At 39.4% G+C, this 27,440-nt stretch overlaps 1 protein-coding gene and 1 pseudogene across 2 annotated transcripts in view; one reads left to right on the top strand and one right to left on the bottom strand.

Annotated features, from left to right (window-relative positions):
• The window catches only part of VCL (vinculin), a 96,797-nt gene extending 70,270 nt beyond the window's left edge, over positions 1-26,527 (bottom strand). The window contains exon 1 of one of the 2 annotated variants that reach the window (XM_024561121.3): positions 26,241-26,527. In XM_024561121.3, coding sequence (XP_024416889.2) covers positions 26,241-26,408 — 168 coding nt within the window. In that variant the 5' untranslated portion in view covers positions 26,409-26,527. The remainder of the gene's footprint in view (positions 1-26,240) is intronic. The other variant, XM_024561120.4, reaches the window with a different exon arrangement.
• Positions 17,583-18,918, top strand: LOC112305433 (small nuclear ribonucleoprotein G pseudogene; annotated as a pseudogene).
• Positions 26,528-27,440: the final 913 nt, after the last annotated feature.

The raw sequence follows: 27,440 nt of genomic DNA, 5'->3' as shown, positions 1-27,440 counted from the left end.
TATTTTATGTCTCTAGAGAATTAATATAAATGGAATCATACAATACGTGATCTTTAGTGACAGGCTTCTTTCATGTTGTAGCATGTATCGGTATTTCATTGGTTATTTTGCCAAATAACATTCCGTTGTATGTTTATACCACAATTTCTTTACCATTCATCAGCTGATGGACATTTGGATTGTTTCCACTTTTTGGCTTTTATTAATAATGCTGCTATAAACATTAGCATACATGTTTTGTGTGGATGTATGTTTTCATTTCTCTTGGGTATGTGCGTAGGGGCAGAATCACTGGATCATGTAGTATACTTGTTTAAAGGCTTGAGGAAGGGCCAGACTGTTTTCCAAAGAGGCTATACCATTTAACATTCCCACCAGCAAAGTGTGAGGTTTCCAATTTCTCCACATCTTCAATTACTGTATTTTTAAATATGAACAAACTACTTTTGCCCTACCCTGTATTTGCCGATTGCATAAATGAACTAACAATTAAACTTGTCCTCCTAGTTATCTTCCCTCTGGTTTATTCTTGCTGTATTTTTCTTGTTCAAATGCAAACACAGCAGTATCTTTTGCTTACTTATCTGCTTACTTATCTGCTTTTTTAATTATAGCCATCCTAGTGCAGTGCGTTCTCACTGTGATTTTGATTTGACAGCTAATGATGTTGAGCATCTATCTTGTCATGTACTTATTGACCATTTGTATATCTTTGGAGAAATGTCCATTTAGATCCTTAAACTATATTTTAATTAGGTTGTGTATCTTTTTTTATTTTTAATTATATTTTATTGATTATCTATCAGAATTATTCCAATTTTCCCCATTGCCCCTCTCCATCCAGCACCCCCCACTCCCTCAGGCAATCCCTACACCATTATTCATGTCCTTGGGTCATGCACATAGGTTTTTTGGTTACTCCATTTCTTATACTGCACTCTACATCCCCATGGCTATTCTGTAAACACCTACTTGTACTTCTTAAACCCCTTACCTCTTCACCCATTCCCCCACAACACCCTCTTTTCTGACAACAATCAAAACCTTCTCCATATGCATGATTCTGTCACTGTTGTTCTTGTTTGCTTAGTTTGTTTTCTAGAGTCAACTGTTGATATTTTTTTTGCCATTTTATTGCTCATAGTTTTGATCTTCTTTTTCTTAAATAGGCCCCTTTAACATTTCATATAATAATGGTTTGGTGATGATGAACTTTATTTTTTTCTTGTCTGGGAAGCTCTTCAACTGCCCTTCCATTATAAACAATAGCTTTGCTGAGGAGAGCAATCTTGGCTGTAGGTCCCTGCTTTTCATGACTTTGAATATTTCTTGCAAATCCCTTCTAGCCTGCAAAGTTCCTTTTGAGAAATCAGCTGCAAGTCTGATGGGAACTCCCCCAAGGTAACTAACTGCATTTCTCTTGCTGTTTTTTAATGTTCTCTCTCTATATTTAACTTTTGGCATTGAATACGACTCGTCTTGGAGTGGACCTCTTTGAATCCATCTTGTTTGGGACTCTCTGTGCTTCCTGGATTTGCATGTCTATTTCCTTCATCAAATTAGAGAAGTTTTCTTTCATTACTTTTTTCAACTACATTTCCAATATCTTGCTCTTTCTCTTAATTTTGGCACCCCTATGATACAAATGTTGGAACTCTTCAAGTTGTCCCAGAGGCCACTTACACTATTCTTGTTTTTTTGGATTCTCTTTTCTTCTTGTTGTTCTGATTGGTTGTTTTTTACTTCCTTATGTTCCAAATCATTGATTTAATTATCAGCTTCATTGACTCTACTACTGTTGTTTCCCTGTAAGTTGTTCTTTATTTCATTTATGTATCCTTCATTTCCGATTGGATCTTTTTTATGCTGCTGAGGTCCTCACTAAGTTCCTTGAACATCCTTATAACCAGTGTTTTGAACTCTGCATCTGATAGATCGCTTATCTCCATTTTGTTAAGTTCTTTTTCTTAAGTTTTGATCTATTCTTTCATCTAGGCCATGTTTCTTTGTCCCTTCATTTTGGCAGCCTCCCTGTGTTTGTTTCTATGTATTAGGTAGAGCTGCTATGACTCCCTGTCTTGGTAGCATGGTCTAATATAGTAGGTGTCCTGCAGGGTGCAGTGGCACAACCTCCCCTATCACCCAAGCTGGGTACTCGAGGTGTGCCCTGAGTACACTCTCTTCTTATAGTTGAGCCTTGGTTGCTATTGACAGGTCAATTTAAGGAATTTACCCAGGTCAGTCAGCTGCAAGGATTGGCTGTGACCACTGACCACCAGCACCCACCACCCATGGAGGATCGGCTGTACAGGGGTAGGGTGATGGTACTCCCACATGGTTTGTAGCTGTCCACTGCGTGTGCAGGCACTAGGGTTTCTGGGGTGGTGCAAGCCAAGGTCTTCCCCGACCTAAGTTTTGCCGGGGGCACACTACCTAAGCTATAAAGCAATCTGAGATGGCTGCTACTTGTGCTGGGCTTGGAGATTTGAAGGCAAAGAAAAACTGTGAGAATCTGGTCTAACTGCTTCTAGTGCCGTGCCTGGGGCCACTTAGCAAGAGGTATGGCGGGCTGGGGGCTCAGTGAGGCCAGCAGTTGCTTGTTTGCAAGGATTTAGGAAGTCTTGAAGCCTGAGCCAAAACCAGTCATTCATATAAAAAAGCCACTGTTAACAGCTCTAAGTTGGGTGGGACAGAGCTTCAGGGGATCTCCAGGGCAGAGCAAACAGTGTTAGCCTGGGCGGCACTGCCTGCCAGCTCTGTGCTCTATGGGGGCAGGGTTCAGAAATGGGACAATGGCCCTTGACTGCCTTGATGACAGACACTTCAGTTTCTCCCTGTATACCACTGGCACCTTTCAAGAGGCTACCCCTGTGCTGGAGCTCAGAGGAAGTGAGTCTGAGTAGGTGAGTCCATGTGTGGGTTCTTTAAGAGGAACTGCTTGGGACTTCAGCACTTCCTTCTACCAACTCAATCCTGCTGGTTTTTTGTAGTCAGAAGTTGTGGGTACTTATCTTCCCAGCACTGGGACAGCACTGGGACAGCACTGGGACACTGGGTTTGGGGGTCTGATATGGGGCCGGGACTCCTTGCTCCTGTGATATCCCTGCCAAATTTTTATCCACCACATGTGGATATGGGACCAGCCCATTCCGTATCTCCACCCCTCCTACCACTCTGGATGGACATGGTTTCCTTAATTCTGTAGTTGTCATACTTCCATTCAGCTCAATCTCTGACAATCCAGAGTGATGGTTGTTCTATAATTTAGCTGCAGTTTTGATGTCGTTGTGTGAGGTGGCAAGCCACATTTACCTATGCCGCCATCTTGACTGGAAGTCTAAGGTTGTGTCTTTTGCAGATACTTTCTCCTAGTCTGTGACTGTCTTTTCACTTTGAGGGTGTCCTTTGCAGCACAAAATTCTTTTTTCCAATTTACTTATTTTTTCTTTTGTTGCATGTGCTTTTGGTATACAGTTATTCATCTCTTAAATGATGGGGACACATTCTGAGAAATATGTCATTAGGCGATTTCATCATTGTGCACAGAGCGCACTTACACAAACCTAGAAGGGATAGCCTACTACACACGTGGGCTGTACTATATAGCCTATTGCTCCTAGGCTAAACTTGTACAACATGTTACTGTACTGAATTTTACTGGCAACTGTAACATGGTATCTGTATATCTAAATACATCTAAGATAGAAAATGTACAGAAAAAACACAGTACAAAAAATTTAAAATGGCACATCTGTGTATATCTATATCTATGTATATATCGTATGGTATGTATATATATATATATATATACACACATGTATATGTGTGTATATGCATGTGTGTGTGTGTGTGTGTGTGTGTGTATAAAGTACTTAACGATGAATGGAGCTTGCAGGACCGAAAGGTGCTCTGGCTGAGTCAGTGAGTGAGTAGTGCGTGATTGTGATAACCTAGGACATTACTGTATGCTACTGTAGACTTAATAAACACTGCCCCATGGCCTTCCCCCTACTTCCTTCCCACAGGGCTAGAAATGGAACATGAAAGCTGTCAGTGCTACTCCATGAACAGGGATGTGGGCTAGAATGATTGGAAATATCGAAGAGAAAATGACTGGGTAAGGTATAGATCACCTTAATAGTGACTCTCAGGAGGGAGTGAAAGGTGGCCTGAGGATCACTATGAATAAGAAATATAAATGGAGAGATAAAGGAACATAGCAGTGTGTCATGGCGATGTGGTTTTGGCTGTTGCATGTTGAAGTAGTGGTTAGATTAAGCAATGCTGCGGCACTTATTAAAAAAGACAGTGTTTAACATGGTGAGGGCGTAGAACTGAAGAATCAATACCTTGACTTTGGAAATGTAGTTTTGGTTCCAGTGACCCTGTCTGGCATAAAGGGCTCTCTCTGGCATTGAATTGATGGAAGAAATAAAACTTATCTATGCTTTACATCACTGCTACCTGAAAGTATTTCCAAAGTACAGGGACAAACTAGGTCCACACTATCAAAGAAAGCTTTTACTAAAGTGGCACTAAATATGTACTTAGTGTTCCTGTGGACCTGTGTTCTTGTAGAAATCTGAGGTCCTCAACAAAGAATTTACAGCAATATTCTGAAGACTATGGAGCTAGATCTGTGAGGACTGTAGCGCCCTCTGAATATGTACCACTGAGGGGACCAGCTCCTCTGTGCTGAACAGGTCAGTAGCTCACTGATGGGGATATAATCTTGCACTCAAAATTGAGGTGCTGAGTAAGAGGGAATCTATTTCCAAGTTCTACAAATATTGCTCCTGTCAAAGGAAAAAAAAAATCCTCCTGAACCACATAGGCTTCCATTTCTTATAGAAAATTTAGCTTCATTACAATGTTATGGAACCATCATCGTATACAATCTTATGGGTTCATCATGGACCAAAACATCATTACGGGCCACATGACTGTAGCGTCTAAAAAGATTTTACCTAACCAACATCATGAAGATTAACTCATATGTTTTATTATATTTACGTCCATGATCTATTTGGAGTTAATTTTTGCATACGGCATAAGGAAAGGGTTATTTTCTTTAAATAGGAGAAAACCAAGCATATTGATAGGCTGAAGAAGGCAGGAAATCAGACACTATTTCTGAAGCACGGTCCCTGAAAAGGCAGGGACAGAATCCGGAGAGCAGATGGAGTGAATAACCTTAGTCAGGAGGAAGGCCACCTCTTATTGGAGACAAGGTGTATGGTGAGGAAAACGAGTGAAGATAAGAGATAGAACTGTAGAGTCTGTAAGCTGTGTCTTCTTCTTAGGAATTTACAAGGCATATTAGTATATTTAAAAGTCTAAGATAACCTGCAGTCAGAAAATCTGTTTAACCCACCATTTTTTAAATGCAATTGACCCAGAATTTTTAACTTCTTCTTTTTTTGACTAAATAATTACAAGAGTTTGGTGGGGGGTGGGTATTTTGTATTCTGAACTTTTGTTTTTCAGATTCTTAATTTCTTAACCATACCTATTAATCTATGATGGAACTCAGATTTGTACAACATGCTTAGAAAAACAGTGACCTAAGCCAGAAGTTGCAAACTTGGCCTTTGTGCAGAATTTGGGCCAAGGTATTTTTTTTTGGTTCCCCTCTTTTCTTAAATTAAGGAATTTCACAAAGATCCAAATATCTGACATCTCTTGAAGTATCAAAAGATTTGACCACGTTAGATCTGCATTCCAGCAAGGGAACTACTGGCTGAAACCCAAAGTCCCATATGGGAAATACAGGGTGGGGTAAAAGCAGGTTTACAGTTTTGAGTATGCAAAACAGTTTATTCTTGTATTATTATTAATTGATTATTGTTTTACTTCCATACAAACAACTATAAACCTACTTTTGCCCTACACTGTATACTCTCTGCTTCTCCCTAAAATCTTAACATCCAAATCATGTCACTCATTTATGTCACTGCCTGGTCCCTGTGGGTATCTGGGTATCATTCCTATACTAGGCCACCCTCTCAGTGTTTATACAGAGTGAAAAGCTCCTGAAGCCTCTCTTAGAAATGCCTTATCAAACTCTTCTCTAAATATTTTCTTTTATAAAAGTACTCTTCCTGTGAGAACTATGAGAAAGATTTAGAAGTATTTATGTCAAGAATGACAAAATGGCAGTATATGGAGCAAGTGCACACAGACCTATTTTGTTTGACCTGCACAGTATTTTTTTTTTAATGGGAAATTTCACATAAAAAAAGAAATGATTTCCAGATTTTAATGAATATCAGGAAGATCCAATAACACCAGGCCCTGTTTCCATACGGCAACAATAGGCTGGAGACAGTAGTAGTTTTCTTTAATCAGGGCCTGCATTTTTCCATTTACCACAGTCTCCACCACTCCCCAGTGTCCTACAACCAGCCTGATTCACTCATTACCTATTCAGTCCTGCGGGTACGTAAGTTTGTGCCACCTGATGTAACAAAAAGATTCCATCTTAATTAGCGCAGTACATTAGGCAAGTTCCCCAGAATCGTAAGTGTCATGTGAAATTTTACTTATGTCTCAGCTATTTCACTAATAAATAATAATTTCACATCCCACTCTCACCCAAACACATTGAAAAACTGACTAGTAGGGAATACAACATGTAAAACAGAATGTCAGATGACTTTTTATTTTCTTCTTAATCCTTTTCTGTACTTTACAGATTTTTTTTCTTTTTAATCATTTTTTATTAATGTTTGAATACAGTTGTCTCCATTTTCCCACCACCACTTTCCCTGCCCCACCCACCTCCACCTCCCACCCTCAATCCTAGCCCCCATTGGCTTTGTCCATGGATCCTTTATACATGTTCATTGACTACTTTACAGATTCTTAAAAAAAAAAAAAGTATCCATTGACTTCATAATAAGAAAAATAGACAAATTTTTTAATGTATCAACAATATTCTTGGTAAATAATCCATAAAGTAATAAGAAATCACCAGTGCCTAAAAGGTTCAAATTTTGACCAACTGCCAAAACAATTTAAATGTACATCAATGAGAACACAATCAAATGGGTTAAACAGCAGATGAACCATGTCGGTGACAAATTTTAATGTCAAGGAAGCTCATTTGCTGCAACATACTTCCTCAGAACTAGTGTTAAGCTGCCTGGGCAGCAGCTGTTTATTCTAACCCAACATGAGACCGAGTATATCAATTAAGGCTAGATGAATGTTAGCAGAGCAGCCTTCCTCACCAGATCCTTATTTATGAAAATACTTGGGCAGGCTTCCAATGTGCAAATAATGCATTCTCTCCCTGAACGCAGGATTCTTCCACAGACTTCCCAACCACTTACACTTGTGCTATGAATGGCCACCAGTTTAACAACAAAGCAGGTCATGAACACAGGGAACTTATCTCCACCCTACTCTCTGCCCAACTCTCTCAATGGAACACAAGCTATGGCTTCTTCCATTTCACCGAGAATTTCAGAAAAAGAATTTGGCAATGTAATCCAAATTCACTTTAGAAATGAGGCTCAGAGATGTTAGTTCTGTAAGAAAGTTGCAGAACTTGAATTGAATCCAAGCCTCATGACTCCACTTCCTGTGTTTTCAGGTGCACTTCCTAACTCGCAAGCAAATCATTGTTAAATAACGAATGCGCCTACAGTCACGTAAAGTATATCAAACATACTTAAAGTGATTTCCATTTTGGTTTCAAACATATATAAGGAAATGCTGCATTAAAAAAACATACAGTTCCACCAATTCTCATCCTGTAGTTCTGCTTTAGTGACAGAAACTTAAGCAATAATTATGGAAAAATAAATGGGCTGTTTTTTTACTTAATTTCCTTTACCTTTTCCAATTTTTTTAGTTACTGAAAAGATTAGTTAAAAGGAAACTCAGGTTTAGTTCCACTAGTTTCATAATTAAATAACTATTGCATAATCATAAATACTGGTGGAGAGGAAAAGTTCACTGCATGATCTGAATGTAATCTTTAGTAGATGCTTCAGCGAGAGAATAAATTTCTCAAGTATAGGGTCTGAACCCTTTTTTCCCCCACCCTATAGCCATGACACAGTGACTGGCACATAATAAGTGCTCAGAATATAAGTGCCAACTGAAATAAGTAAATTGATAAAGAAAGACAGTAAAATAGGTTAATATTTAATTCTACCATTTTCTTATCTTCCCACATATACTCCTTAAGTACTCTAGTCTAATTCCTTCTATTCCTACACAATGAACTCAGAAAGACCTTCATTCTTTTATTTTCAATCTTTTTGTACAACTATGTACTAGTCCTCTATGACTCTGTTAAGGTGAATAGCTGGGCTCCCACAGGCTATTAAAAAAAAATCATGGGAAAAAGAGAGAGCTAAGTATTGCTAAGGAAAATTAGGTTGACTTTACCACCTGTCCTATCTGTCTCATTCATGACATAAGGAAATAATAATGCATGTGAATATGCTTGATACACCATCAAAGTGTTATCAAATATAGAATGTCCCCATGCCATAAATGTTTAATCCCTTGAAGTATCCCAAAGGCTCCACCAACATCAGAACACCCTCTACTTCTTCTTCCCTGTCCTCTAACCAAATCTGCTTTTCTCCAAGTACTATCATATTTCACAGAATTTAAATATAGGGTTTTATTTCTGTTTTTCCCCTCTAATAGCTAGAATTGCAAACACACTTTTTCTTAACAGTTCTAGTTCACAAACGTGCAGAATTTCAATTACATTGTAGCTTTTGGCTGCATTGTCCCTATAGAAAAAAAATAATAACTCTGAACCAATTTTGTAAATGAATTTTTGAAAAGCAACCCATTTTTATCTTAGGGTAACTGGGACCTAGACCCTGTCCTGGAAGATAACTTGAAATACTGGAAAAAGAATTGGGGCTTTGGAATGAATCTCACCTTGCTCTGCTATTACGAACTGTGTCTTTGGGCAAGTAACTTAATCTCTTTGAGCCTCAGTCGCCTTACCGGTAAAATGGGAAAAGTAAAATTTGTGATACACACATAAATCACCTAAAACTGGGCCTGGAAGGTAGCAGGTGCTAAAAAAAGAGTCCCTTTTTTCTTTCCCCCTGCTGTTACCGTGCACTGTAGACATTTGTGACTTCCATTTTCTCCTTTAAAAATGTGTTTTGGTGGGGGTTTTGGTTTTTGTTTTCTTAGCACATGCTATAAAGTAGGGAGCTTTTTACTATCTTATTAAATCCTCATAACAATCCTAGGGGGTAGGTAACAGTGGCACAGAGAGGTTATTCGATTTGCCTAAAATCACTCAGATTGTGGCATTGTCTTCAGCACCGTGATGCTCTAATCCTAAACCACTTTACTGTGTGTGTGTGTGTGTGTGTGTGTGTGTGTTTTAATGAGGGAGGGGGATTCAATGATGTCTAAATGTTTGTTCTGTAATATTGCATGATTCTATAATTCAGTGGAACTACCGGCTGGCAAGAAGGACAAGAAAAACTTCAAGCTCACAATAGGCAAATATAAATCACCATCTTACAGTCTAACCAACTGAGGGCCAATTGTTCTGGTTTTCCTTCCCAGGAGCTGGAAGATTTTCACACCCAATGTGGGTTAGGCTCACTAGAGCGTCAGCTCCTTCAGTTCCTTAACTGTTACTTGTTTAGGGATGCCCAACTGTGAGTCACCCTGGCCACAACTGGCAAATAGCTTTTAAAATCAAACCAGGACTGATCAACAGTGTAGCTTATTTTGAAACAGGTATGGTCAAAACTTGAAATAGTAACCCAATGGCAAAAGTCTGTAAGTGCTCTCACTAATGTTAAGAGCATCCTGCTTACAGGAGGTTATTCAACATAGTAATTGAATTAGGCTCCAAGCTGTAAATAGACACTGACCCATTAAATTAGGCCCATTAGCAAAACCATAAAATCATTTCTTTTCTTATCTCAAGCTACAAACACATTTCTCACAAAAAAACCAGAACTGCAAAGTCAATGTTTTATAATATTAATATGTCAGTAAAGACTGTCAATTAAAACACTCATGGGGGAAAAAAATACTCTATGGTACCTGTACTAAAAAAGTCCTAAAAGTTTTACCTTCACGCTTTTCTTCTTAATGTTTTTACCTTTTCTTTTCAATTACTACAAAAGTAATTCAGTGTGACTACATATGAGCTGAGTACAAACCCAATTCTAAGCTTGCTGAAAAATGAAGTAAGAGAACAGCTGCAGCATATCCAGACCAAACTGCACAGACTGGTCGAGATGCACAGACAGAAGCAATAAAAAAAGCTACCAACTATCCCCAACAATACTAGTTGTGTTTGTGCCCTTTGCATATTGTATTTCATCACTGCTTTTCATGTAATATTAATAGACTAGACACAACTTGGTATAATCAGGAGAAAGACTTTCACAGAAATATAAGTTTATTTCCTTTTGCTTCACTTGCTTACTAATCTGAAATATCAATACTGCAGGAAAGATCTTGATCAGTTGCCACAGGCAACTAAACCCGTTAATAAATTCTGGCTCTACCATCTTAGATAACTCACAGTTGAGCAAAATGAAGAAACAGAATTAGTCAGAATTGAAAGAATACACTAGAATGAGAGTCAATTCATCTATCTAGTTTTTTTGTTTGTTCATTTGTTCTGTTTTAAGGAAAGTATTAAAGATAATGCTTGGTAAGGCACCTAAACACTATACTACATCCTCTTACCTCCAGTCCTTACTAAATATCAAGTTCAATACTAATAGTTCATTATAGAACACCACAAGTCTATGGTTGGTTCATAAATGGAAATAGTCCCAAATGTAGGGTTTATATGGAAGATACAACAGCAAAGAATCCCTGGAGATTGAGAAAGAATGTGGAAGGTTTTCAACGTTGAATTTCATTTTAAAGTGTAAATTCCTACCTAAGCAGACAAGTTTCTAAAATCCTAGTAATTAATAAATATACTAAATGCTTAAATAATCATTACACAATTAGGTAACCCTTCTTAGGATAAATCCAAGTTCTCTCCTCAGAGTGTACACACTTCATTAATTACTAGGTGTATATGATATAGGTAAACTCCCTATGAATTCTTCTGTATAGTTGATCACACAACAAAATATTACTTAGTGATGTTGCATTTTCTTTCTTTTTTTTTTAAGACCTTGGAAGTATTTATTTTTTTAAGATTTTAGACAGAGAGGAAAGGAGGGAGAAAGAGAGGGAGAGAAACATCAATGTGTGACTGCCTCTCCTGCGCCTCCCACTGGGGACCTCACCTGCAACCCAGGCATGTGCCCTGACTGGGAATCAAACCAGCGACCCAGCACTCAATCCACTGAGCCACACCAGCCATGGCTCTTTCTTTTTTAATAGAAGTAAACTAGAGATTTTGAAGGCATCTCTTATATCCTGACATCTTCACATCTACTCATTTTTCAAATTATGTCCTGAGACTTCTGTGTGGAAGGCAATGTGCAATTGACACTTCTTCAGGTGACACAAAGATGCACAGTTAGGAAGCTTATGGCCTGGAATAGCATCGGGACTACATATACGACTCTAATGAGTGCCAACAGGGAGGTATAACTTAGCACTACTGAGGGTCGGTGGACAGAGAGCTCAACCTGTTATTGAGATAAGGGCAGTCACCATTATTACAGCTGAGCCTTAAGGCATGGATAAAATTTCCTGTGGGAAGAAGCATCTTCGATACAAGGAAATGCAGTATGTGCATAGAAGAAGTAAGACAGACTGGAGTTCATAGAATGCCGAGCAGTCTCACTGACTATTACAGGTTGCCTGGGAGGGGACCTATGGTGGGATAGGACCAACAATGGATTTTCATTTTGGCTTTCCATTGCCAAAGGTAGAGAACATCTGAGAATACATCTTTTCACTTTTAAAATAAGAGAGTTGGATCAGAATATCTCTGAGGTCTACTGCCAAATTTACAAATTTATGATTGCAGGTCCAGGGTTGGAAACACTTTCTATAAAGGGGAAAATAGTAAATATTTTAGGCTTTGTGGGCCATATGATCTCTGTCACAACTTCTCACACTATTGTAGTGTAGAAGTAGTATAGAAAATATGTAAATGATGCTCTGGTTGGTGTGGCTCAGTGGGTTGAGTGCTGGTCTGTGAACTGAAAAGTCGCTGGTTTGATTCCTGGTCGGGGCACATGCCTGGGTTGTGGGTCACGTCCCCAAGTGGGGGTGTGTGAGGCAACCAATCGATGTTTCTCTCACTCATCGATGTTTCTCTCCCCCTCCCTTCCCCTCTCTCTGAAAATAAGTAAAATCTCTAAAAAAAAAAAGAAAATATGTAAATGAAAGGTAATGGCTGTGTCTCAATAAAGCTTCATGTATATTGAAACTTTAATTTTATATAATTTCATGTGTCACAAAATATCATTCTTCTTTTAATTTTTTCAAACATTTAAAAATGTAGGCCTGGCTGGTGTAGCTCAGTGGATTGAGCACGGGCTGCGAACCAAAGGGTCGCCAATTCGATTCCCAGTCAGGGCACATGCCTGGGTTTCGAGCCAGGTCCCCAGTAAGGGGGTGTGTGAGAGGCAACCACACATTGATGTTTCTCTCCCTCTTTCTCCTTCCCTTCCCCTCTCTCTAAAAATAAATAAAAATAAAATCTTTTTTAAAAAATGTAAACACTAATCTTAGCTCCTGAGCAATACAAAATTTGGCTTACAAGCCATAGTCTGCTGACTTCTCCACTCCATGGAAAAATCAGAACAGAAAGGGGATAGAATTTGCTAGCCTTCAAGAGCTAGAATAAGAGAGACAACAATGTGGTACTATAATTATGTGTATGATAAATATTGCTACAATAGCAATCACATTACAATACATAAATGTATCAAAGTAACACGCTGCATACCTTAAATTTATACATTACATGTCTTTAAATTTTTTTAAAGAGCTAGAATAAGGAATTTAGATTAATTTAGAAGACAATGGGAGAAGGTACAGGTTTCTGAGCAAAAAAAAAAAAAAAATACCGAGATCAAAATTATACTTAGAAGACTTACTTGGCAGTAATGGATGGGAGTGAGAGATTAGTAGTTAACTATCTATCAATGAGGTTTAATATCAAAGCCTAGTCTAGATTGGTAGCTTTGAGGAAGGAAAAGAAAAGAGCAAGGGAAGGAAAAATCAACAGAGTACTACTTATAAAAAAGTATCTGGCAAATATAATTTTTTAAAAAGTCAATTTCCAGACAAGCAGGGGAAAGGTGATCTTGCATTCCCACTCCTTGGTGCCACAACAGCCTGTGACTGCAGCAGGCCAGTGGAGGAACTTGCCTTTTCATGGAGCTTCCAGTTCAAAGTTTTCTGGTATATACCAGGTAAACGGTAGCATTTATTGTTTTGGTTTTAGAGATGAAATAAATATAACAGTTTTAGAGATGTTTATTTCTGGCTCCCTTTACTCCAGAGAATTGTCAGCAGCCTTTTCAAATTAGGAAAGAGTATTCATTGGTGTACATAGATATTATCATTGCCCTTGGTATTTTAAAATAACTCTGCTGACTGTGACTCAGAATTTATATCTATCTTTTCTTGCTCTAACGGAGGAAAGAACTGCAGTGCTACAAATACAACTGATTCGACACTACTGTATCTACCAAGTGCAAGTAACTCCACGCTATGGGGGCAGGACATGCTTTCTAGAACTCAAATTTAGCAGCTGGGGAGGGTCAGAGGGAGGAGGGGAACAAAGAGACATGCACAGAAACAGCTCTAATCCATGATAATATCTGATGAGAAATAAGTCAAACCTTATGGAAACACAGCACAGGGAGAGATTAATATCAACTGAGCAGCCTGGAAAGAGCCTCATGGAGAAAGTGACATCAACACCGGTCCCATGTTAACAAGAGAGGACGGGTAATTCCAGGCTATGAGAATAGAGCAAACAATAACAACAAAAAGATGTGGGGTAATAGGGGGCTTATCTTTTTTACTTCATGAGACATAGAGTGAGAAAGTCCACCATTTTCTAATTAGAGCTCCAAAGGGAGAGAACAAAATGAAGGGTGAGGCAAAAATTCAAAGAGTTAATAGCTAAGAATTTTTCCAGGATTGAAAAAAAATCAGCTCCTAAAATCAGGAAGCCCCCCAAAAATCTCAAGACAGTTAAATAAGGTCTTAAGAACCCCAGGGAGAAAGGTCATAATCTACAGCAAACGGCAACTAGACTGATGGCTCATCTGAATGCAGAAACACAAACAATATTGTTTTCAAAGTGCTGGGAAAAAGTTACTATCAGCCTAGATTTATATATCCAATAAAATTATCTTTCAAAAATGAGGACAAAATGAAGATATTTTCAGGTAAACAAAAACTTAAGAGTGTGTACCGCCCAAAGGGCCCACTAAAGATATTAGTGAAGAATGAACTTCAGGAAGAAAGGAAATGTACCAAGAAGGAAGATCTATTCACCATTTCTCTTACATTTCAAAGAAAAAAGAATTAAGACAAAAGTGAAATCTTAGACAATGGTATATAAGGAGACAATGGAATCAAAGTATTTTACAATCCTTGTATTAGTGAGGACAGTAAAGATGCTAATTGATTTAAGACTTTGAAGATAGATATGCATGTTAAAAATGTCCAGAAAACCACTGAAAGACTAGCAATATCGCGTATACCTTCCAAACTAGCAGTTACAGTCACCTGACCATCACGTTCAACTCTACTACTCCTGTGTTGATAGCACACACGAAAGAGATTCTAGCTCTCTGTTCAGGCAAGAGACTCTAAGCTCCTCCAGTATCTGGCATAGTATGTAGCCCTCGAGTATTTGTTAAACTAATTTGGCTGTTCCACAATAAGACGAATTCTATTTCACAAATGAATCATACTTCTCAACTCTACCTGAAAGGCTGATTTCATCTTATTATTTTTAGTGAATGGCATGACTACCCCCTTCAGCTATTTTTTCTTTTTTAGGAAATAGAACAATGAGTGCTTAGGATAAAATCCCAAATCCTAAGCCCCAATTCTTGCTTCTAAATTGAAAAAAAAATGTATACTTTTCTCTCACTTCTGCACAAAAAGAGTTAGCAACCAAAACTTAGGTATTTTATTCTCATCATGAGAAACTGGCAATCAAAGGCTCAGGCACCCAAACTGTGAGTGATATTTTCCCTGCAGTTGGTAAAACTGTATATTCCACAACATATGGAATTCTACTGAAAGCTTTCACTGGCATTTTGCCTTGTTGAATAAAAGTTAGAAGTTATGCTTAGACATTTAAAAAAATCAACACTGCCTTTTCATTAGACTAACATTTAAAATATGGCTTAAAAACCATGGGAAATATATTATTATGTCTAACACTCATTGAGCTCTTAACTATGTTTCAGACATAGTTCTAAACATTTTTATGATCTCATTAATCCTCACAGTAATAAACTATGAATCTGGTTCTATGATTCGCTTTGTTTTACAGAAGAGGACCGTAAGAAATGGAGATGAAATAATTTCCTCAATGTTCATACTTTGCAGATGTCAATGAATGTAGGATTTGAACACAAGGAATTTAGTTCTAGAGCCTTTATTCTTAACCATTATACTCTACTGCCTCCCAAGTCTTATCGTGTTTGTGTGCAAATTTACCTTGTATCTATATCTGAAGTTGTATTTCATTGCTCAGTAACTCATACTAGATGCATTTTGCCAAAATTGGCCATTCTCTTTATTTGCAAAGGAACAAAACTAATAGAGAATTCCAAATGCATGTTATATTTTTATGTATACTTATATACTCTACATAATCCTGTGTTGGGCAGGATTATCCCAATCTGCACCCTTGGACTCTGCCTAGAATTTACTCATTCAGGAAACATGAATCGAATGGTTCTACTATAGGCAGAGCCATTGTGCTAACCAATGATTTAATAGCTACTCTCCTAATTGGCAGTTAAATTTCACCCAGATTCACCCACAGCATGATATATATTTTTCCAAATAAGTGTAAAACAGTTTTTGGCAGAGAAGCAGCCAGCGGTCCTCCCATTTGTTCATTCAACAAATATTCTTCAGGGCTCTACTATGTGCCGAGCACTGTGACGGGCGCTAAAAATTCAGGGGCAAGCACAGCAGAGCCAGTATTTGTCCCTGGGGCTTTGTGAAAAGAAAGATGTCAAGTAATAATCACACAAGTAATTACTAATGACTGATCAGCACAATAAAAAACATTATACAAATCCTATGACAGAGGGACCTCTCTTAGTTTTGGATGCAGAGTCAGAGAGGGTGTCTCTAGAAAACTGACATTTAATATGGAAGGGGAGGATCAGTAGAAATTACCCAAGAAAATAAGCACAGAAAAATAGTTCAGGCAGAGGGGACCGGCACATGGGCAGGCTCACAAGCTCTCTGCTTTGAAGGAAAGGAAAACCCGGAATGCCCGGAGGGCCAGGAGAAGAGGGTAGCTGAGGCCAGTCCTCAAAGGTCTTTTCCTATGGAGGGGGCCCACCACCTGCTCACTCTGCTGCTGACCCACTCACATTTTCTCCATGACTCCAAGGAATAAAAACTCTATTTACAGTATTAGCATACAACCCTTTAACATGAATAATTTAAAGTCTGCAATAATTTCACTAGTGGAGAAAATATAGATAACATAAATTGTTACAAGATTATAAATTTCACCTGTATTTTAACAACTTGAGGCCAGAGACCATATCTCATATAGCCTACTAGCAATCTACCATGTGCACAGCTAGAGTCTGATAACTAGTTTTGCTATTTGAGAAGAGACGTGGGATAATAATTTGTGTTACTTGCCCCGATATTTTTCTATTTAATATTTATTAACCTAGTCACATATCCTATCTATTTTAATTATAGGAATAAAAACATGTTGCCCACTTTACAAATAAAAGATGAGCCCATTTTCCAGGGATGGTGGTGGGGACAGAGACAAGGCTAGAAACATGGGGAAGCTAGATAATAGAGGTCCCTCTCTCCTCCTAACTGTCCAATTTCTCTTTCTTCACAGAAAGCTTACTTGTGGGCATAAGTTAAGTTTATTTCAAAAGAAGAAATGACTTGGACTTGGATTGTGGCCATCCACAGCGAATTTCGGCCACTTTCCCCTTAAAACTCATTTAACCGGAAATCTTATCACTGGGAAATTCTCTAAGGACCAAAAGCTCTATGTTCTGCAACTTAACAATATTTGTAAGACATTTTAGTACTAAGATTCACTACCTGTCATTCTCAGTACACACACAGACATCCTACCCTCACACCAATCCAATGACTTCTGACAGAAGTAACAAAGAATTTTTTGGAGTCTAAAAGTCCAACTATGTAACCAACATAATGTTATTTATGAATCTTTTGTTTCTCTTTGTGATTACGTAGGCATTTGTATGCAGTAACATTTGAGGGCAGGAAGAACACTCACCATGCCTTCTGAAGAAGGCAAGGTCAGTGAGCCATCTTCATCGTCATGAAATAGCCTAGAATGACTCGCTGGAAAAGCAAGTACCAAAACACAACACACCTATGGAAGGAATACCATGAGCAAGGGACTGGAATAAGCGCGGCGCCGGAAATATCCAGAAACATATAGCGCGGTCCTTGCCCTCCAGAAACCAAGTCTTAAAGGGAGACATCCTAAGGGAGTAGGGAGAGGGGGAAAGAAGAAACACAGCCAGATCAATCACCCCCAAACTCATGACCCAGCATACGAAAACAAAATCTACAAAGCTTTTATCAAGGAATTGGAAAGAAGGCAATTAATCCCCAACTTCTAAGTCTAATTATACAAGTTTCCTTTTAGCCATTACTTTATCACACTCTATCCCTTTGTATGCACATAATGCACATAGTAAAATAGACTTAATCATCTTAAAGACCCCATATCTTTAATAAGTATGTTGAGATTAGAAGTTCTTTCAGGACCTAGCCCATTGTTTTGAAGTTATTTCATTCCACAGCACTTAACCGAAACAGCAGGTAGCTAAGCAGAACATGGCGCCTGAACAGCACGTGACAGAGAAAGTCAGGACGTTGTAACAGATTGGGTTTTCTCACTTTTCTTTGCAATTATTGAGTGGGAAAGTGAACTAAAGGGGTGTGAGGTATATGTTTAACAGGAAAGAGGACAAAAGCCAGTGCATTTGTATATAGTTAAGTTTATTTATACCCAAGGCAACACAAGTTGGTTTGGAGAGAAAAGACAAACAGTAAAACACAAATCAAGGTCAAACAGACTGAAAAATACTGAGAAACATTGAGACTGAGACTTAGGATAGATTTCCTAATTTCAACAATGAAAATATAATACTTTTGTAATAGGTAAAATTTTGTTCTTTTTGGAAGACGATATGTTTGCTCAGCGTGACAAAAAGTGATTATTAACAGTGTACTGTTCAATAAAATATTGTACATTTGGAGGTATCGTTGAGCTCACTGAGTAGACACCATGAACGAAGCTCACCCTCCCAAGTTAAAATATTTGTGGACAAGAAGTTATCATTGAAATAAATGGTGGTAGACATATCCAAGGAATATTGTAGAGATTTAATCTCTTTATAAATCTTGTGATAGATAAACGTGTGGGCATGGCAACTAGTGGGCAACAGAACAACGTTGGAATGGTGGTAATACAAGCAAATAATACCACGTTAGAAGCCTTGGAACGACTTAGGAAGAATGGCTGTGTTCACCAGAGAAATCAACTGTTCCCACGTGTCCCCTCTCCACATCACTTGTTTTGCTACAATATAAAAAGCAGGTTGTATACATTTTCATATTATATTATTTTTTTTTGTTAAATAAACTTCTGTAATAGTCAAAAAACAAAATACTAAATTATTTTTAGTGTCATATGAAAGATAAAACACTTTAGGTATAATGATAAAAATACAAATGAACAAAACTTCCCTACTTACATATTAATCTCAGCTTCCTTCCCTAACAAACCTTTCTGTAAACTGTTAAGAAGTAGATAATACAGCCTTCCTCTCCAGAACAATCCCCAGTGAAACTGAGCAAGTACTAAAATGGCTTATAAAACAGGGAAGCAGCCACCTAGAGTCAAAACTTACGTTATCTGTGTAGCCCAATATACCCAACACTTACTGCAAGAATTCTACAAGTTTAGTGTACAAGGAAAATGAAAGCCTTCAATGGGAGGTCCTTTCACCAACACATAAACTCTTCTTTGGGTGTTTCAGAGTCTTATTATAGATTGAACTTTACTCCTTAAAGCTCACCCTGAAGTATTTATAATATATAGCACTGAAGGCTTTAAAAAGCCTTAAATTTGTGTTTTCTTCTTCCAATCCTGTATGTGTGTGTATGTGTGTGTGTGTGTGTACGGACAGTTTAAGGGCAGACCTGCCTGAAAGCAACATGAACTGAGAGAATGACCCTTCCTCATCAAGAGTCCTGAGCACAGAGCATTATTCTAGAGGGAACTTTTGCTAATCTCTGACATTTGTTCATTAAGGATACAGATTCTTTTGATACAGATCTAATGCTGGTTTACAATGTAAAAATACACCCCACTGTCACGAACATAAGGTTCAATGAAAAGGCTGGGACCAGGTCAGCCAGAAAACAAGAAAGCAGCAGATCAACTTCAGGATATATTTGCTTCCTGACATGGTGTTCAAGGAAATAAAGATCTTTTAATGAGGAATTCATAGCTCACAGTGTGATACTACACTGTAATCAGCAGGGATCCAAATGAATATATCAGCACTTGGTCTGAATTGTTAGATTTTAAAAAGATACTCCCAATTTAAAAAGAATGCAAAATTCCAATGCCACTTTCTGATAGGAGGCAACATATTCTCCTGTTATGAATTTACTAAGTGGCCTGCATAGTTGAAATGACTCTGAAACAGAGAACCACAACCCAAAATAGCCTGAACACTTTTGTTATCTCAAACAATGGGCATTTAGCCATTCGTTCCTTCCTCTTAGTACATATTCTACTTGTTTCAGACAAAGCTCGTTATGAATTTCACGAGACTGTTCAAATTCAGCTATACCAGGTGTCTGAAAGCTGGGGATAGGAAATACTTGCTGCATAAAAATTCTTATTACAAGATTTCATACCTAAAAAATGAATGCTATGCATAAGTTCATTTAGGGAAAAAAAAGTTATATTGCGCACCTATGGCCAGCCTGACACTAGACATAAAGGGATGAATACAAGATACGGTCCCTGCCACTGAGGAACCTACAATCTAGTGGAGAAGACAAACGCTGACCAAGTACGATGAGCCTCACAAGAGAGTACATACACGCTATGCTGGACTGTGCACTGTGGATAATGAGAATATTCCCACCCTACCCCCTTCCTGAGCATCCAGTAAAAGACCAGAAAGGTGTCAGAAGGCTTTGAAAAGAATGATCCTCTCAGTTGTGAAATATATAAAACATAAGCACTTTATATGTACATAAATGACCAGTAATTTTAAAAGTATATAAAATGACTACTTTAACAAATATACAAGAAATATTAAAATCCAAATAAGTCCCAACCCAATAAAAGTATCTGCCTTAACGTACCCCTTACTCCTGGACTGTAACAGAAGGAGCCAACTTATACTGTGGTTGATACTTAGGACTTTTGCTCTTTTATTTTGTCTGCTTAGCGTTTTACCGGTGTTATTTATAAAACAGCTTTAGAAAAGCCCAACTTTCCACTGTGTAGATATATAAATACTTAGGCTGGGGCTCCATTAAAATTATAAACATAGCTGTAGAAACACAAAAATCTCCAAAACTCTTCTATTCTATTAATCACTCGAGTAAATGCTAAGTGTCTTTGGAACATAGTTCACATCTGTCCCATTCTTACTCGTCTTTTGATCTTGAGAGAAAGTTTTTCAAATGAAACTTCATGATTCCCCAAAGAATACTCAAACCTACCTTAAGCACTATTTAAATACAAAATTTTTTAAATATCCTACAAACCTACTTTAAATACTATTTAGTTCTAGTAGACTTCAAGCTACGCAGCCATATATGCTGTAAAGCCTTTATCTGATTTGCAGACTTAAATACTTTTGTGCTGATCTGTATCTACTTTTTTTTTAAATAAAATGAAAGAAATGCTATGAAATTGAATGTCGCTGAAACAGAACCCTACCTTCACATCATTCTTTTCATATAGGCCCTTCACTCAGGCCATGCCAAAACCAGGCTTTGAACAGAGAATCTTTCCAGGGTTAAGACACATGGAAACTATATGACTAACAGCACTCTTGTTGCTTCTGATTCTAGGTGGAAAAGTTCCACTGATATTTAGCAACTTTGTTCTAAGTGGATGTAAAATGGTGACGTGAACAAAGCACAGGATCCACAGTTAGAGAAACAGTTTGAGTCCAGGCTCCATCTCTGATTAGCTGCTCCACTGCGGGCAGGTTGCTTAATTTCTCTGACCTACACTATCTTCTTCATCTGTAAAATTAGGACTATAGCAATACCTACCTTAAAGAATTGCTCTCAGATTATGCATATATATGAAAGTATGTAATAAACTATAAAGAATTATATCAATGTTATTACTTTATTAATTTCCCTTAAATAGGAATTGTATGTTCATTTTAAAAACTGGAAAATACAGGAAAGTATTAAGAAGAAAAAAATCACCCCACAGGCTTATCGCTCAAATATTGTTACTATTTATTTTAACTGGAATAAGTGAAACATCAACCAAAAGAAATTAAGGCAAAATGACCAAATTAATTGTTGATCTGTTTTTAAGAGCAGAAAAGACTTCCCCATCAGTTTAAAGAAAGGACAATGCTGCTATTTGTTCCAGAGCCAATCCCAGCAGTATGATATATGGGTGAGGCTCATAAAAGTCAAGGCCACAAAAACTCCCAAAATAAATATTTCATGAACCCAAAGAGGTAGTTACAACACATGCCCTCAGATACAATGGAGAAGGCAAAGTGTCTGAAGTCCCATTAACAAAACTGGCATGACTGTATAGTCACAAAGACTGACCGATTTCTATGGGCCACTTGGGGGAAAAAAAGAAAAATTTCTATGGGGGAAAAAAAGAAAAATTTCTATATCATGCTACAAGATAGGCAGTCTAAGACTCCTGACTTTTCCCCAAGTGCTTACTGAATCCCATCCTAGGAACTCCTTGTACCTCTCCTCTGGTTTTTCCTTCCCACCATTCTCCCATACCCCCTCACTGTTTTATTATGCATTAGAATCACTCTCGGTGTTTAAAATGGCTTTATTCCACACAATGGAATATTATTCAGCAACAAAAAGAAATGAAGTTTTGATACATACTATACAATGGATGAACCTTGAAAACATGCTAAGAGAAAGAAGCGAGGAAAAAAGGGCACATATTTTACAAATCCATTTGTAGGAAATGTCCAGAACAGGCAAATCCACAGACAGAAAGTGACTGGTGGTCATCCAGAGGTGGAGATGGGAGAGAATGCGTGGCTGCTAATGGGTATGAGGTCTCTTTTTGAGGGGACAAAAACGTCCAAAAATTAGATTGTACTGATGTTGCACATCTCTGGAAATATACTAAAAAACACTAAATTGTACACTCTAAATGGGTGGATTACATGTTACGTGAATTACATCTCAACAAAGCTGTTTTTGAAAAAGGATCTTGTTCAGGATCCTGAGTAGAAAAAGGAACATGTAAACAAATATTTCCATCCCACCGCTTCCCGAGTCTGGAGGAAAAGTAATGACTCAGCTGTGATAAGCCATGGATATAAAGTGACCAGACTACTTTGTTTAGCAAATATGCATGAAATTACAAATCCGAATGAGTCTTGCCCCCCCAGAAGTATTTACCTTAATGATGCCCTAAGTCAAAATGTGGCCCTTAGAGTCTCAATAATTCTGTGCCTTTGTTTGGATAGTTCTTTCTACTTGCAACACTTTTGTTACCACATCTTTAAATGTTCAAATCCCACCTGACTCTAAGGCCAGTTCAAATGTTACATCTTCCCAGACGCCTTGCCCAGGCTTTCATGAAAAGTAATCTCACATTCCTCTGAATTTCCACAGTCCTTCACTTCCTCAGGACCACTTTCGAGTTTCAATCTAGTATTATCCTTATTCTGCCCAGTATCATCAACTTATTGCTTTGACATTAAAAATGGGTTTCAATAAATACCTATTTGTTAAGTGGATGTTGATCGCTTAACAATTGAGAATTTCATCTTCATCTGGTAAATAATAATTTTGGAAATACCCAAAAGTCATTTGGACTCAAGAATGGTCCATGAAGTAGTAGGGCTACGGAATGCCCACTTTGGATAAAATTTTCTTGACTAAAATAAAACAAGACTGATTTGACATATATAGATATATTTATATATGTATTTATATATAATATAGTATGATATATATATAATATGTAATATAGTATGATATATATAGGTATATATATGTAAAATCTGTAAGGAATACCCAAACAGAAGCACTGAAATAAGAACATAACCTCCCAAGGTAACTGAAACATGAATTATATAAACTCTAGAATACTTATTCAGAAATCAGTTTCATTATTTTATAGTGACACCACATTTTTTCCTGAGAGTTCTATTATCAAGTTCTACTAATTCTTCTTCTACTATGTTTCCAATATACATTAGTTCTAATTGCTTCTCCATTTTCCCCACCAAACATGAAGTGCAGGCCCTCATTTCTTAATGATCAACCAGTTTTAAAAGTCTCCTAATTTATCTCCCGTCCCCACAGCTCCTTCTTTCCTTCAGCAATATTTATGGAGCCATCTTGTGTGCCAACGTTGAGGGTAAGAACTGAAGAGCACATAAAGGAATATCAAATGAGGCCTGTTCTCCAGAAGCAATCTAGTTGGGAACTTGACACATGCACACAATTCACCGTGACACTCCCCAGCACACACCACTCTCATCCTCTCTCCCCCACTCTTTGTTCATCTTACTGGATAAGGTCTTCCGTTAAGGCCCCCAGGTCTCGCACTGACCCACCTCCAGTTCCTCCCCAACTTGCCTTCTAAGCTAATCAAGACAATCTACTTGCTGTAACCTGGACGTGACTTACTCACAAGTACCTTTTGTTCATGACTGACTATTTGTCACCACAGTTTTCCCCACTTTCTAATTCATATCTACCACCAATGTTAAGTCCCTTCTTTTGTATGTATTAGGAAGTTGGTAACTATATGTAATTTTTTTCAGCTTATAACTGACTCGTCTTATTCCTTTTGTATTTGTCTCACAGTATCTACTACAGTGTTTCCTAACTAAGGGTGTATATCATACCACCTCTGGAGCTTCTTAAAAATACCAAGGCCCTTACCCAACCCCCTGGAAAGCTCCTCAGTAAGCCTGGGGTGGGAGCTAGACATCTTTATTTCTAAAAAGCCCCACTGGTGATTCTGAGGCACGTCCCAACCTGAGAACCACTGACTTATTACAATGCTCACAAACAGCAGACATTCAATTCTTATTAATTCATGCATTGAAGCTCATAAATAACTTCTCTCTAAATAGCCTAACCAGATATCAACCCCTAGACTACACACCAGCTCTATTCCAAGTGCAACATATGGTTTTAAGATTTCATTTCCTGAAGTACTCCTTGGAGGGACACTATTACCTTGTCTCTTTACATTGTTTCCTATTTGTTGAAAAATGGAGTCCTGGAATGTAGCCATGTTAGACAACACTACATAAGAATGTACTCTGGAGCCTTAGATTAAATTAGTTATAAAAAGAACAAGAACAATGTAGAACTAGACATTTTGAATGAACTCACTATTCTTACGAAACAGATTCTTACTAAATCTATACAGAAGGCAGATCAGAAATTTGATCAATAGTGTTTCCCAGTCTTCCTACTTCCCAGGGTCCTGAACTGCCTGAGACAGTTGAGGGGCCCCTGAAAACCGAGGAAGACTTTTTCAGCTGTTAAAGTGCCGCTGGTGCAGTAAAGTGCTCAGATCAGATAAGTAACCTAAGCCCCACCCAGACTCACAGTTGCCTCCCAACTACCCTGACACACACTATTTACAGAGCTCAGTGGGGGAGCAGTATGAACTTTTCCCAAAGCCGGTCAAGTTGTTCCTCACAGGCAGCAGCAGTCTGAGTCACCCACCCAGGGTGGGAAAGAAAAGTGAGATATGCCAGAGGAGTTAGGACACTGGCTGCAGCACCTCTTTTCCTATTTCAGAAGTGGGCTCTTCCTCCTCCAAGAATCACCTCAGTTATTAATCACAGCTGTGGTCTACAGGAGTTTGCAGAACCAGTCAGCCACCCAGGAAAGTTGTGCACTGGGGAGGAGACTCCCGGCGTTTCCCCCTGGCAGGGGCGGCAGGTCCCAGATTCCACAGGCCTCTCCCAGCAGCTCCATCTTGCTTCCTGCCAGGAGGAGGGGCCGGGAAGGAGGACCCGGCGTCTGGAACGGCCCCACTGGGAGGAAGCCGTTTGACAGCAGGTAAAGCCAGGTGGTAATCTCCAAGGGAGGGTAAAAAAAATGAAAAGCTGCAGGGTTAAGCGAAAGGGTAAAAGGATTGGTGGTCATGGATTACTACATAAAGAAATTACCCGGTGTTCGAGAGTGCCTGGGACTGTGAGCACAAGTGGAATGCCCAGGAAGGTAGGAGGAGACAGAGAGATGAGTAGCCAGTAAGACAAGTGGACAAAACTGCAGGAAGCAAGGGAGCGGTGGTGGGTGAGGCAGGTCTCAGGGTGAGGGACAGAAGTATGAGAAAGAAGAACAACGTGGCTCAAGACTCCCAGGAAGGAAAAGCAAGGAATCAGTAAGGGAGCCCATCAGCCCATAAGCCGGGCTGGGGAGGCCTAAAAAGGAGCTGAGTGAGAGTAAGGCTGTCAGCGTGAGGGGCGACAGCCTGCTGACGGAGAGGGGCCATCAGTCACCCAAACAACTACCATGTATTAAGCAACTAGTGGGGTTCATACGCTGCGCTTAGCAATTTATAATATCACCTCGCTGAATCTTCACAACAAATCCACAAGGCAAGCATTATTATTGTAATTGACCCCATTTTACAGACGAGGAAACTGAGGCCCAGAGCCGCTCAGGGGCATGCTCAAGGTCACAGCGCGGGACAGTCTGAATTAGAACCCAGGGCTATCTGGCTCGAGAACCCAGGTACAAAGCCACAGGCAGCGAGTCGCGGGCAAAGGGGAGCCGCGAGGCGGGCCGGGCCCACAGGGATGTCTCCCGCCCGGTTCCGCTCCCCACCCCAGGCCCACAGCGCTCACCCGGACGAGGTTGCTGACCGCAGCCTGCACCGCAGCCACGGGCGCGGTGAGGTCAGGGATGGCTTTGCCGTCTACCTCGCCTTCCTCGTGCATGATCACCAGGTGCGAGATCTGCTGCGCCACCGGCTCCAGGATGCTCTCGATCGTGCGGGTATGAAACACCGGCATCGCGGCGGCGAGAGGGGCGGCGAACCGCGGGCTTCAGAAAATTGGGAAGAGTAGACCGAGAAGCCTCGGACAGACGGACTCTGAGCGACGACTACAGAGTCCCGGCTTCCCTCAGCGTTACCAGCTTCACGGGCGCCCCACCCCCTCGCGTCGTCACGCCCAATGGCAGCACCGCTCAGCCCCGGGCTGCCACTCCTATTGGTCCTGCTTCTAGATGCTCCACCCCCGCCCCCCCGCGCCTTCAAGAACCCGCCCAGTCCCGCCCCCATTCCCAAGGGAGGGGCCTGGGATTGGGGTTGCGCCGCCAGGATTGCAACTGGATTCCCAAAGCCCAGCGCCGGGCGCTCCTTATAAGGGCATGGTGGGAACTGAGTGTGGGGCTGGAGTCGGTGGCCCCGCCCCCCGGGGACACCTCCCGCTAGGGTTCTGCGGGACTCCGCCCCTCTGCAGGATCACCTCAGCGGGGCGGGGTCTCACCTCCCGGAGCCGGGGAGCGTTCTGAGCTGAGGGAGCCGGAGGTCTGTCTCCTCGCACCTCCCCAATTTTCCTTTCACAAGATTCCCTCAAAATACTCTTTCCATTTCCTCTCAGTAACACATGGAAACGTTTTTATAAACATTCAAACAACAGAAGTGCACAGAGAAACATGAGTGTCCCATTCATTCACAAACCACCCACTCCACTTCTCAGATACTCAGCTAACAGTTTGGTGTGTAGCTTTGTAGATCTTTGTCTATTCATTTCTGTGTACATATATATTTTCTAAGTATATAGGATTAAACATTTTCCTGGAACTTGATACATATTCCTCTTAATTAAAATTCCCTGGTTATCTTGCTACCTCATTCTTTTTTAAGGGCTGCATGGTATTCCATGGCATGAAATCAAACAATTTCCTAGTAATGGACATTTAGGTTGGATTCTGCTTTTCACTATTTTTGTTAATTTTTATTTATTGATTTGAGAGGGAGAGAGAGAAACATCACTTTGTCATTCTATTTATGTATTCATTCATTGGTTGATTCTTGTATG

Source organism: Desmodus rotundus, chromosome 4 (assembly GCF_022682495.2).
Source record: "Desmodus rotundus isolate HL8 chromosome 4, HLdesRot8A.1, whole genome shotgun sequence".
Classification (NCBI taxonomy): Eukaryota; Metazoa; Chordata; class Mammalia; order Chiroptera; family Phyllostomidae; genus Desmodus; species Desmodus rotundus.
The sequence above is the reverse complement of the archived record's forward strand: the minus strand, read 5'-3'. Positions and strand labels throughout refer to the sequence as shown.